At 35.4% G+C, this 14,397-nt stretch overlaps 1 protein-coding gene across 1 annotated transcript in view; it reads left to right on the forward strand.

Moving 5' to 3' along the window:
* The window catches only part of LOC126889884 (glutaryl-CoA dehydrogenase, mitochondrial), a 29,975-nt gene that overhangs the window by 14,254 nt on the left and 1,324 nt on the right, over positions 1–14,397 (forward strand). Inside the window, exons 3-7 of the mRNA XM_050658592.1 lie at positions 907–1,041; positions 1,154–1,387; positions 3,397–3,526; positions 3,578–3,732; positions 13,625–13,922. Coding sequence (XP_050514549.1) covers positions 907–1,041; positions 1,154–1,387; positions 3,397–3,526; positions 3,578–3,732; positions 13,625–13,922 — 952 coding nt within the window. The remainder of the gene's footprint in view (positions 1–906; positions 1,042–1,153; positions 1,388–3,396; positions 3,527–3,577; positions 3,733–13,624; positions 13,923–14,397) is intronic.

Consider the following 14,397-nt stretch of genomic DNA (forward strand, 5'->3'; position numbering starts at 1 on the left):
TATGCAAAGTAGTTGAACCATACTGGGTAGTTTATAATCAATGGCCATACATAAGAAGAGCATTTTCAAACTACCGGATGTCACGGGAAGTTATATGTCAAATTCTTGACTTACCTGCCTAAAATTTTCATAAAGATAAAAAAAAAGAAAAATAATAATAAAAAAAATAAATAATTAAATAAAAAAATTCCAAATAGAAATAAAAATCGTTGAAAAATTAGATATAGGTATATAAAACAGTTCTTTGTAAAATTGGAGCAGGATTGTGATTGGATACCTACCTAAACAAACCAGTAGAAAGCAGGAAGCACTCCTTTAGAGCTTCCGCAAATACAAAATAATTCCAAAAAGGTAAGATGGCGAATGGATATTGACTCCGAAGCCAATAATGCTCAAACACACACACACGATGGAAAACACATTAAGTTATGAGATAAAAAGAAATGGAACTAGTGGAGGTGGGAGATTAAGCGATAAAAACCTATAAATTTACATTCTAGTTATTGTTTCCCACCTTTAGACGTGTCGGACGAGTTTGGCAACTGCCACTGCGACAGTGACAGTTTTAGTTGACATACTCCTCTGATACGTCTAAAGATGGGAAACAATAAATAGAATGTAAGTTTATAGGTTTTTATCGCTAAATCTCCCACCTCCACTAGTTTTATTTCTTTTTATCTCACCACTTAATACATTTTCCATCTTTTGCGTTATTTTGCCGGTTATTAGGGCGCTCATCACTGTAGGTATATAAATAAGTACTTTTTCTTTTCTTCCCAATCCGAGACCTTGTGGCATATATCTAGTCTCACAAATGCTCCTGGCCATAGTTTTGTAATAAGTAAAATGCAAATTGATTCATTTGATTTATATACAATTTTATTGTAGCATAATTTATAATTACAGCACCATTCAACTGGCAAGACCCATTGAATCTTGAATCGCAACTAACCGATGAAGAAAAATTGGTAAGGGATCAATTTAGGTCCTATTGCCAGGAAAAACTTATGCCCAGAGTTATAGAAGCAAACAGGAAAGAAGGTAAACATTATACACAAGCTCAACCACTTAACAACATAATATGTTTATATAATATTATTATATAATATGTAGTAGGAATTTTCTGTAGTACTATTACATATACTTTTTTCAGTTTTTCATCGGGAAATTATGAATGAAATAGGCGAACTAGGTGTTTTGGGATGTACAATAAAAGAATATGGATGTGCAGGAGTATCCAACGTTGCTTATGGTCTGTTAACACGTGAAGTTGAGAGAGTTGATAGCTCTTATAGATCAGCGGTTAGTGTTCAATCATCTTTAGCAATGGGTGCTATATATTATTATGGAAGTACAGAACAAAAACAGCAATACCTTCCAAAATTGGGTAAGTTCCTATAAAGTTATTTCCTTTCTGATGCCCTTTTCGGGTATGACAGTTTAGCGAACGGCTCCACGAGCGACAAGTTTACGCCAGCAGTAGCCGTAAAACGAACTTATGGTTCCGCGGAACGGAATAGGAATAGCCGAACTGAACCGACTACGCACAAGTCCTGTAGTCAGTTCAGTTCGGCTATTCCTATTCCGTTCCGCGGAACCGTAAGTTCGTTTTAAGGCTACTGCTGGCGCAAAATTGTTGCTCGTGGAGCCGTTCGCTTAGGTATACTTCGCGTCATAAAAAACTGGTACAACTCTTATAACCGAAAATCGTGTTTTTCAAGTTGTGTAAGTTGGTCTTGTCAAATGTGCCATTCTAATTTCTAGGGCATCGTTGCTAGTTCAACGAAAATATTATTGAACTCTTGAGCCAGTTGTCGGACAGACCGATGATACTATAAATAACGTTTATATAATGTTAGGTTTGTTCCAACTAGCGGTCAAACCAGTTAGAAACTATCAGAGAATAGTTGACCAGCGCGAGTAGAGGAGATAGCACTGATGAATGTAGTATGTTCTTGCACTGACCAACTGTTTGCTGACGATTTCTGACTAGTTAGACTGCTGTTTGGAACAGACCTGTTATTTATAGTATCATAATATTGTTATCATTATAATGTTATTTATAGTATCATGGACAGGCCAACCATCTTCTATTTTAGAAATTATTCTCGTTTTATCACACTTAATTGATGCGTTAAAAATTTACTTTGACCAATTTGTCAAATCTGACTGATGTTATGTAATTAAATAAGTCATCGAGGACTGGACCTACTACTTTTTATTATGTTTAATCGTGTAATTTTTCAGTTATACGCTGTGAGCTCGTACGTAGAGGGGATATTTATAAATTCGCGAGCGTCACTAGTGGCAAGTCTGTAAACGTTTACCGGAAATTTGACATAAATGTCAAAGTGATTAATTTAAAATTAAAATTAAAAACATTAATTATAAAAAATATTAGTTGGTCAAAGCTGTGGTATATATTTTTACCTTAAATATACTTACGTTTTAAATACTGAATTTACGTTTTTTTTAATGTTCCGTAATATGTAATTACAAATTAATCTAAATCTTAGCGCCATCTACACGATAATTGTGAAAGTATCCGAAGTAAGAAATTAATATTTCATCAATAGAACGTCAAAATGATTAGCAAAATCTTAAAAAAATCTATTACAATTTAATTACATTTTAGCGTTGTAAGTATTAAGCGACAACAATTAAATAATAAATTTAAAAATTACCGGTGAAAGTTGAATTAGTAATCCGCTAGGATCGACACCAGCGAAGCTCAGAGCGTATAAGTGGATTTTTTAAGATTAACAACGCTCTCTCTGGTTATTAAATTTATTAGATACGGTTTTTTGATGATAAAAATAATAAATATCTAAAAACTTGATACATTTTTGAACGTTATTTTTTTTATTTAGATCTAGTGAAATTCCGTTATCTGTAATGGCAACAACGAAGTGATTCACGAACCATTGTGTCAAGTCTGAAGACAGGTTTACATTGGAAAAAAAAGTGTACCAGTTTTTTATGACGGGAAGTGTACAAGTTGACAGAAATATCTAAAACCGCCAAAGTTAGATAGATTGAAAACTCTGGTTACGCTACGTTGTCAGATCAATCAGGTTTCAAAGGTTTTTCGGTTTTTAAATAACTATTATAGACGGTTTTATCTGGAAATGTCGCAAAACCACTGATTTCGTGCACAGTGCATTTTAAATGGATGTTTACTCTTTGTTACTCTTTTTGTACAATTGTAACTTTGTGTAAAATGCAAAATTTGCTGTACTTTCTATAAATTTTAACTTTAAAAAATGTCAGTCATTTGGTAATGTCTTAAATGGATGGAGAAAAATAAAAAACAAGAACAATGTATTATTAGAATGTACTTGGTCTAAAACCATAAAACTTTTAAGTGTATACTCTATTTTGTTTAATATATTTTAGCCAAAGGGGAATATATTGGCTGTTTTGGATTAACTGAACCAAATCATGGAAGCGATATAGGACAAATGGAGACTAGAGCCAAATACGACTCATCTTCAAAAACCTATATTTTAAATGGTAGTAAAACCTGGTAAGTAATTGATATATGTTTTATAAGCAGAGGATAAAATCACTTTTTTAGGATCACAAATTCTCCAATATCAGATATTTTTATCATTTGGGCAAGATGTGATGATTCAAAAATAAGAGGATTCATAATCAATAAAAAAGAACATGGTAAAGGTTTAGAGGCTCCTAAAATTGAAGGAAAATTTTCTTTAAGAGCTTCAACTACAGGTATTCTATTTGTCTATAAACAAAATTATGTGGTCCGATAGGTACTTAGCCTACAACTTTAACTTAACTTACAACTTTTTGGCGGTTTTTTTATGCAATTCGGCATCGAATCGTCCCAATAATTCGGCGTAGGAGGATTCTGTGACCGTTTTGCTCTTCTACAGGTAATCTATGTAGATAGTACAGAAAGCCACTGCTCATCCGCTAGGAAAAATATTCTGATTCGGATTTTTTGCACAATCTTACTCAAAAAGGACCCCTTTTAACAAATTTGCATGTTGCCAGGTGCAAAAGTGAGTCAAACATTTTTTAAACGTTTTTTTTTGTTTTTTCCCTAAAATTATTTTTTTTGCATCGAACAAAGTTTTTTTAGGTTTTTTTTTCGATCATTCCAAAGAGAAAAGGTCTTTAGTGACTTTTCTCTAAAGTTGATAGTTTTTGACACATAAGCGATTAAAAATTGCGAAATCGGCCATTTTTAACCTTCAAAAAATATGTGAAAAACTGAAAATTTCAATGCTGTCAAGGTAGGTAGATATTCTTTACACATCGATTGATGAAATCCCGAAGAGTTTTTTGTAATACAATATCGAAAACCCCTTTGTTTTTTAATTGCTAATCAAGCGGGCGCGACACTATTTTCAACCGTGTTGCATGTATGTAATATGCGTAAATATATGTGCGAAAAAATATTCTGATTAAATTTTTTTTCACCATCTTGCTTGAAAGGTGTCCTTTTAACAAATTTTTATGTTGCCAGGTAGTCAAAAATTTTTTCAAAGGTTTTTTTTTGTTTTTTCCTAAAACCATTTTTTTTGCATCGGACAAATTTTTTTTAGGTTTTTTGGATCATTCCAAATAGAAAATATTTCAAGTGACCTTTCTCTAAATGTGATAGTTTTCGAGATATAAGCCATATTTAAAAATTGCAAAATAGGCCATTTTTAACCCTCAAAAACTATGTGAAAAACCGAAAATTTTAATGTTACCAAGGTACGTAGATATTCCATGAGCATCGATTGATGAAATCCCGAAGAGCTTTTTGCAATAAAATATCGAAAACCCCTTTGTCTTTTAATTGCTAATCAAGCGGGCGCGGCACTATTTTCAACCGTTACATGTAGATGTAATCGGAAAACACTTGTTTAAAAAAAATTGTTTAAAAAATTTTTTGACCCATTTTTGACACTGGCAACATGCAAATTTGTTAATAGGGAACCTTTTCAAGCAAGATGGTGAAACAAAATTGAATCAGAATATTTTTCACCACATATATTTACGCATATTACATATACATACAACGACTGAAAATAGTGTCGCGCCCGCTTGATCAGCAATTAAAAACAAAGTGGTTTTCGATATTGTATTACAGAAAACTCTTCGGGATTTCATCAATCGATGTTTAAAGAATATGTACCTACCTTGGCAACATTGAAATTTTCAGTTTTTCACACAGTTTATGAGGGTTAAAAATGGACGATATCGCAGTTTTTAATCGCTTATATGTCAAAAATTATCAACTTTAGAGAAAAGTCACTACAGACCTTTTCTGTTTGGAATGATCCAAAAAACCTAAAAACAAACTTTATTCGATGTAAAAAATAAGAATTTTAGGAAAAAAAAAACGTTTAAAAAGTTTTTGATCCACTTTTGGACCTGGCAACATGCAAATTTGTTAAAAGGGGTCCTTTTTGAGTAAGATTTTGCAAAAAATCCGAATCAGAATATTTTTCCTAGCGGATGTGCAGTGGCTTTCTGGACTAAGATTACACCTTGCAAATCAAAGAAAATGGTGGCTATTACCCTTCCAGCCGATATAATATTTCGCGTACCTTCAATCGTCTGTCTACCAATACGACATTGTGGATTTTTGTCATGTTATCCTCCGTGGCAGCCTTTTCGGGGCACCTGGCCGACGCCGACGTTCATCATAAAACGCGTGCAACCATGTCGAAACTTAAATTTGAGGGTTACCGTCGAAGAAGAAGATTAAAGCCCAATTTATCTTACGACGGGACGTGGACGGCACGTGCCTTAGAACAATAGTCGGCGCACGTCCCCTATGTCGCCCTGTTCCGTTGTATGATAAACCGGTCGATGCTTTTCATATCGGACGATTCATCAACGTGCCCCGTAAAACAGCTGTGTCGTCCACGTCTCCGTATTAAGATAAATTGGGCTTAACCGTACACAGCATCCAAGCGCTCTTCGATTTAGCTGCGCGATTTTTCGTCCAAAATAACAATCGTATCCTTCCACAAGTGGTCAAAACAAAGCTACGAGCTTTGTTTTGGCCACAAAATTCATCTGAAATTTTGACATTACGACTTCTACGTATAGTCCGTCCGCTATAACTTTTCCCATGCGGTACGATTCATTTTCAATCAAATTAAGTCAAAACACAAAGTGAAACGTACGCCGATGTGTGTAGTATATAGTATACAGTATACAAAATGTATATACACATCGACGTTTGTTTCAATTTATGTTTTGACTTAATTTGATTGAAAATGAATCGTACCGCATGGGAAAAGTTATAACGGACGGACTATACGTAGAAGTCGTAATGTCAAAATTCATCTGAAATTTTGACATTACGACTTCTACGTATAGTCCGTCCGCTATAACTTTTCACATGCGTCACGATTCATTTTCAATCCAATTAAGTCAAAACAGAAAGTGAAACGTACGCCGATGTGTGTAGTATATAGTATACAGTATACAAAATGTATATACACATCGACGTTTGTTTCAATTTATGTTTTGACTTAATTTGATTGAAAATGAATCGTACCGCATGGGAAAAGTTATAACGGACGGACTATACGTAGAAGTCGTAATGTCAAAATTCATCTGAAATTTTGACATTACGACTTCTACGTATAGTCCGTCCGCTATAACTTTTCACATGCGTCACGATTCATTTTCAATCCAATTAAGTCAAAACAGAAAGTGAAACGTACGCCGATGTGTGTAGTATATAGTATACAAAATGTATATACACATCGACGTTCGTTTCAATTTATTTTTTGACTTAATTTGATTGAAAATGAATCGTACCGAATGGGAAAAGTTATAGCGGACGGACTATACATGTACTACACAATAGTAAATTTCTCTTGCGATAGTAGCGTCATCGGGCGGTGAGGCTAAGTACTTATCGGACCGCCGTTTTAGGGATTGCAATCCAGCAGCATTTCCAGTCCAGCTGGATTTTTGCAAGATTGGCCCGAATCCAGCAAAATGTGGAAGCATAATAAAAACACGATTCTAATGTTTTTTTTGTTTATTTATTTTTAAGCTTTTTAGTACAAACTAATAAAATAAAAACTCAAAATAAAAATTATCTTATTATATAATCAATAGATGAAGCAATAAAGCACTAAAATCGGCCTTACCTCCGAAAAAACAAGGACAAGACGGATCTTAATAATTCTTTTTGCATTCGATTCGTGAATGCGCCAGGAAACTTTGTGAACCGCAGCCATGATATAATATTGAAAAACTGCGTACAAAAAATGCATTCTTAAAGTGCATCTCAAACAGACAATAAAAAAAATTAAGAACTCGTCAATTATCGGCGGATATGAGTTTAATTTTGTTACTCGGGGGTTTTTGGGGTCGCTGAAAACGACTATGACGTCAAAAGTAATCTCCGGAGTACATGTTGCCAAGGGTACCTACTGTTTACCTCGTCATTAAAATTCATTAAAAAATTTGTCGAAGATCATTACTTGGGTGTTTTTGGGTCCGCTAACGACGAATATGACATCGGAAGTGATTTTCGGAGTACTTGGTGCCCAGGGTACCTACTGTTTAGCTCTCTTGCGCAGTTTTCGCCAAACAATTTATTAAAAAATTAGTCAAAAATAATTACTCGGGGATTTTTGGGGTCGCTAACGACGAATATGACATGATCTCCAGAACACCTGGTGCCCAGGGTACCTACTTCTTATGGAGTTTTCGGCAAATTCATTAAAAAATTAGCCAAAAATCATTACTGGGGGGGTTTTTGGGTCGCTGACGACGAATATGACATCGGATGTGATCCACGGAGTACCTGGTAACCAGGGTACCTACTGTTTTCCTCGTTTTCTGTAGTTTTCGGCAAATTCATTAAAAAATTAGTCAAACATCATTAGTCACGAGATACAACAGTAGGTACCCTGGGCACCAGGTACACCGGAGATCACTTCCGATGTCATATTCGTCGTCAAGAGATCTCAAAAACCCCTAAGTAATGAATTTTAATGAATTTGCCAAAAACTCCAGAAAACGAGGTAAACAGTAGGTACCCTGGGTACCAAGTACTTTGTAGAGCAATTCCGATGTCATATTCGTCGTCAGCGACCCAAAAAACCCCGAGTAATGGTTTTTGGCTAATTTTTTAATGAATTTACCGAAAACTCCATAAGAAGTAGGTATTCTTATATATATACCTGGGCACCAGGTATTCCGGAGATCGCTTCCGATGTCATATTCGTCGTTAGCGATCCCAAAAACACCTGAGTAATTATTTTTGACTAATTTTTTAATACATTTTTTGCCGAAAACTCCACAACACGAGGTAAACAGTAGGTACCCTGTGCACCAGGTACTCCGGAAATTACTTCCGATGTCATATTCGTCGTTAGCGGCCCCAAAAACCCCCGATTTTTGACTAATTTTTAATGAATTTGCCGAAAGCTTCACAAGACGAGCTACACAGTAGGTATCCTGGGCACCAGGTATTCCGGAGATCACTTTTGACGTCATATTCGTTTTCAGTGACCCCAAAAACCCCCGAGTAACAAAATTGAACTCATTTCCGCCGATAATTGACGAGTTTTGAATGTTTTTTCTTGTCTGAGATGCACTTTAAGAATGCATTTTTTGTATGCAGTTTTTCAATATTATATCATGGCTCGGGGTCACAAAGTTTCCTGGCGCATTCACGAATCGAATGCAAAAAGAATTATTAAGATCCGTCTTGTCGTTTTTTTTTCGGAGGTTCAGTGCTTTATTGCTTCGACTACAAATAAAGATTTATAATCAGTCGTAATTTGCAATCAATCTTACCTCTCTAACTTAAAATGACTAGAGCAAATGCTACAATTATCATGAGATTCCACAAAAAAAAACTCTTTCTCAGTAAGCCATGGAAGTGAAACATAGAAAATTCATCTGAAATTTTGACATTACGACTTTTACGTATATTCCGTCCGCTATAACTTTTTCCATGCGGTACGATTCATTTTCAATCAAATTAAGTCAAAACAGAAAGTGAAACGTACGCCGATGTGTGTAGTATATATTATACAGTATACAAAATGTATATACACATCAACGTTCGTTTCAATTTATGTTTTGACTTAATTTAATTGAAAATGAATCGTACCGCATGGGAAAAGTTATAGCGGACGGACTATACATGTACTACACAATAGTAAATTTCTCTTGCAATAGTAGCGTCATCGGGCGGTGAGGCTAAGTACTTATCGGACCGCCGTTTTAGGGATTGCAATCCAGCGGCATTTTCAGTCCAGCTGGACTTTTGTTTAGATTCGTGAATGCGCCAGGAAACTTTGTGAACCGGATCCATGATATAATATTGAAAAACTGCATTCTTAAAGTGCATCTCAAACAGACAATAAAAAAAATTCAGAACTCGTCAATTATCGGCGGAAATGAGTTTAATTTTGTTGCTCGGGGGTTTTTGGGGTCGCTGAAAACGAATATGACGTCAAAAGTAATCTCCGGAGTACATGTTGCCAAGGGTACCTACTGTTTACCTCGTCATTAAAAAAATTTGTCAAAAATCATTACTCGGGTGTTTCTGGGGCCGCTAACGACGAATATGGCATCGGAAGTGATCTACGGAGTACCTGGTAACCAGGTTACCTACTGTTTACCTCGTTTTCTGGAGTTTTCGGCAAATTCGTTAAAAAATTAGTCAAACATCATTAGTTACGAGATAAACAGTAGGTACCCTGGGCACCAGGTACACCGTAGATCACTTCCGATGTCATATTCGTCGTCAGAGATCCCAAAAACCCCTAAGTAATGAATTTTAACTAATTTTTTAATGGATTTGCCAAAAATTCAAGAAAACGAGGTAAACATTAGGTACCCTGGGTACCAAGTACTCCGTAGAGCACTTCCGATGTCATATTCGTCGTCAGCGACCCAAAAAACTCCGAGTAATGATTTTTGGCTAATTTTTTAATGAATTTACCGAAAACTCCATAAGAAGTAGGTATTCTTATATATATACCTGGGCACCAGGTATTCCGGAGATCGCTTCCGATGTCATATTCGTCGTTAGCGATCCCAAAAACACCTGAGTAATTATTTTTGACTAATTTTTTAATAAATTTTTTGCCGAAAACTCCACAACACGAGGTAAACAGTAGGTACCCTGTGCACCAGGTACTCCGGAAATTACTTCCGATGTCATATTCGTCGTTAGCGGCCCCAAAAACCCCCCGAGTAATGATTTTTGACTAATTTTTAATGAATTTGCCGAAAGCTCCACAAGACGAGCTACACAGTAGGTATCCTGGGCACCAGGTATTCCGGAGATCACTTTTGACGTCATATTCGTTTTCACTGACCCCAAAAACCCGCGAGTAACAAAATTGAACTCATTTCCTCCGATAATTGACGAGTTCAAAATTTTTTTTATTTTCTGTTTGAGATGCACTTTAAGAATGCATTTTTTGTATGCAGTTTTTCAATATTATATCATGGCTCCGGTTCACAAAGTTTCCTGGCGCATTCACGAATCGAATGCAAAAAGTATTATTAAGATCCGTCTGGCCCTTTTTTTTTCGGAGGTTCAGTGCTTTATTGCTTTGACTACAAATAAAGATTTATAATCGGTCGTAATTTGCAATCAATCTTACCTCTCTAACTTAAAATGACTAGAGCAAATGCTACAATTATCATGAGATTCCACAAAAAAAAACTCGTCCTCAGTAAGCCATGGAAGTGAAACATAGGGCTTTGCTTGTATCGGCTGAGAATTGCCACGAATGCAATTTATTCCAAATGAACTGAAATTCCTGTTGTAAGATTAGTTCATTTGAAGCAAATTTAATTGATGGCAATTTTGAGCTGACACACGTAATACGATTTTCTTCCATGGCTTACTGAGTTTTGGATCTCATGATAACATGAGAATACATATTCTAAAGAACAGAAACACGAATTATTTAGTTTTTTGGAAGTGAGACCTTAAAAAGAATATTTTATCTATCATCTCATGGCCAAACCTACTTCGCACAGAACTGCACATATAGCTGGTTGCGAGGAAAGCCCTTTCGGCCTTTACGCTGGTCAGTTTTAAGGTCATCAAATAGTCATAAACCATGGACAAAAGATCACCTTACACTCCTTCGGTCTCAAACGGTCATTACTTTTTTTCAAAATTCGTTTGTAATCTTTTTGAGAACCAACAGTTTTTTCTTTCTCGTTTCAGTTCAATTTCAAATTCTTGTTCTAAAGTAAAATTAGCAGCCCATCTTCTATTTCCATTATGCTCTCTTGCACTGGTTCCACAACCACTTGTTTATTTATATGACTCAACAAATTTTTGACCTCTTGTCGCATTGCATTCTTTTTCAAGATGGGGAAATAACCAGGATTGTTTAGTCCTTGGTCATCCATTTTTGGATTGTGTAAGTACACCAATGTACCTGTAATTTCAGAGAGGTGCCGTTCTGCGATTCTGCTGCGTAAGGGCGCGTCCATAGTGCACGCTGGTTTCCGAAGTCAGAGCCGAGTCCATATGCGAATAATCCTAATAACAGCGCGCAGGTGCACTTTGGAGAGGCCCGTTTGAGTACAATGCGAAATGACTTCGAGCCAGGAAGGAGGTTTCAAATGGCGATCAGTTGTCATATTTGCTTTCTATCTCCAGTGACGTACCTTTGAAAGAGGGAAGAAAAGTATAGAACAAGAGAAAATACGGATTAATATAATATTTTGTTGAAAAGTCAGTTAAATAACATTTTATTATACTAATAACTTCAGTTAATTGATTGCATATACAGGAGCTTTACCAGATGATACGCCTATGCACACAGCTGATCCAATACACAAACACCTTCTACCTCGTTGACAAAAACTTATGAGTCATCCACAGACGTTCAAGAGCCGCTTCCGCTAGAAATTTAAGGTGTTGTTGATATATAACAGACTCCTTCCTGTTTATTTTATATTATAAGGTTTAAATAAAAAGGATTGTTCGCACACGGACTCGGCTCTGATTTCGGAAACCAGTGTACACTATGGACGCGCTCTTATAGTCCAGAGAAATAAAAATTTTCTCTTGACACATCCCCCTCCAGGCCGAAAACAATTTTTTTTGAGTAGTATGGACATCTATATTAATAACCTATATGTTTCCTGCAGTCGATTTTGACGATATACATAGTTATAAACAAATGAAGATCATAAAACGGTAAATTTTCGCTTTTTTCGTCTATTACTAAAAAGTGAAGCATTCTCAACAAATTTGAGAATAAGAAACTCATAAATTATATAAAAAACTTCAATATGGCGTTCCTTAGCTGAATATGTCTATCCTTATTTGTTGCTTAGAAAATTGCAAAATAAGTCATAAATTTTGAGATTTTATAAATGAAGTTACCTTTTTACATAATTTATGAATATTTATAAAAACTCAAAATTTATGATTTATTTTGCAATTTTCTAAGCAACCAATAAGGATAGACATATTTAGCGAACGCCATATTGAAGTTTTCTATACGATTTATGAGTTTCTTACTCCCAAATTGGTTTAAAATGCGTAACTTTTTGTTAATAGACGAAAAAAGCGAAAATTTACCGTTTTTGATCTTCATTTGTTTATTATAACTACGTATACGTATATCATCAAAATCGGCTGCAGGAAACATATAGGTATTTAAAAAATAAATTTGGGATAAACAAATTAAATAACTTTTAAACTATTTGACCAATTGCTTTGAAATTTAAAATATAATTTAAGCACAAGAAGTCTCAGCGTTCCGTGCAATAAGAAGGTTCTAACTTAATTTTTACATAAATTATGAATATTTATAAAAACTCAAAATTTATGATTTATTTTGCAATTTTCTAAGGAACCAATAAGGATAGACATATTCAGCTAAGGAACGCCATATTGAAGTTTTTTTATATGATTTATGAGTTTCTTACTCTCAAATTTGATTAAAATGCTTAACTTTTTGGTAATAGACAAAAAAACCGAAAATTTACCGTTTTTTGATCTTTATTTGTTTATAACTATGTATATCATTAAAATCGGCTGCAGGAAACATATATGTTATTATTATAGATGTCCATACTACCCAAAAAATTTGGTTTAGGCCTGGGGGGGGGGGGGTTGTGCCACCAACAGAATATTTTTTTTCCTTATTTCTCCGAACTATTATGTTTGCGATAACTCGGCACTAAGACTAGAGTTCTGTCTATTTAGTTTGTCTAAGACAAATTTCATGGTTGTGTCGGCCGTTATCAAAGTGGACTTTCTTCTGCAAAGAGCTTCTACAGTTAGTTTCATCGATTGAAGCGTCGCGATCAACTCATTGATTATTGACCACTCGCCAGCAGATACTTTTATCGCCAAATCAATGTCTGTCAACCCTTTATCGATGCAAACTTTTAGGCTGTAGAAATGTTACAGCATACTAAGCAAACTGTTGCCGACTCACGGCTTTGAATAAAGAGGCTAATGAAGACATGAAGTAACTTATTTAGAATTTGACACGTTTGCAGATCCGCGCTGCTGGATCCAGAGCATGTAAAAAATAACGTTGGATCCTGGATCCAGCAATTGCAATCTCTAGCCGTTGTATACTACATATTATGTTACTTAATTTTTTTTTCCAATTTGTGATTATTTTTGTAGGTATGATACTATTAGATAATGTAAAAGTGCCCGAAGATCATTTACTACCTAATGCCGTTGGTATGAGTGGACCTTTTGGATGTCTGAATAATGCGCGATATGGTATTGCGTGGGGAGCACTTGGAGCTGCTGAAGCTTGTTTAGAAATTGCAAGAAATTACACTTTGGAACGGCATCAGTTTGACAAACCTTTAGCGGCAAACCAACTGATACAGAAAAAGATGGCAGATATGGTGACAGAAATCTCTTTGGGGTTGATGGGATGCTACCAAGCTGGCAGACTTAAGGATCAAAATTTGTAAGTTAAGTTTTGTACCGGTATTGGTTTAGTAAGCGTCGACTGCTAGTAAACTGTTGGATTGAAACTATGTACTTTTCAAATCTTGCGCCTTTAATTTTTTTAATCCATTTTTTTGCGGAAAAGACGTGCTAAGATAGCCGAGCCCTATCTATAAGCTGAGCTGGGCTAAGCTGTAGCTTAAGATTTGTTGGTGCAACCAGGCATAAGTTCTTTTCTACGAAAATTTCCCAGCTCCTCGCCTTAGTTTCCTTTATTTCCTCCTTGTAATTTTGCTTTAGTCTCCTATATTCCCCTAGAAGTACTTGGCTCTGGAGAAAGATACCACATCGTTGATACCGCTTTCGCGCGCATCTGACTCTGCTTCTCAATCTCAATCTTAAGCTTTCTATATATCTATATACAGAGGTATTCCATTAAAAAAAGATAAATTTGTTCCTCCCTGTCAATATGGGTGTCTTGTATATTTCAAAAT

Source organism: Diabrotica virgifera, chromosome 8, assembly GCF_917563875.1.
Source record: "Diabrotica virgifera virgifera chromosome 8, PGI_DIABVI_V3a".
Classification (NCBI taxonomy): domain Eukaryota; kingdom Metazoa; phylum Arthropoda; class Insecta; order Coleoptera; family Chrysomelidae; genus Diabrotica; species Diabrotica virgifera.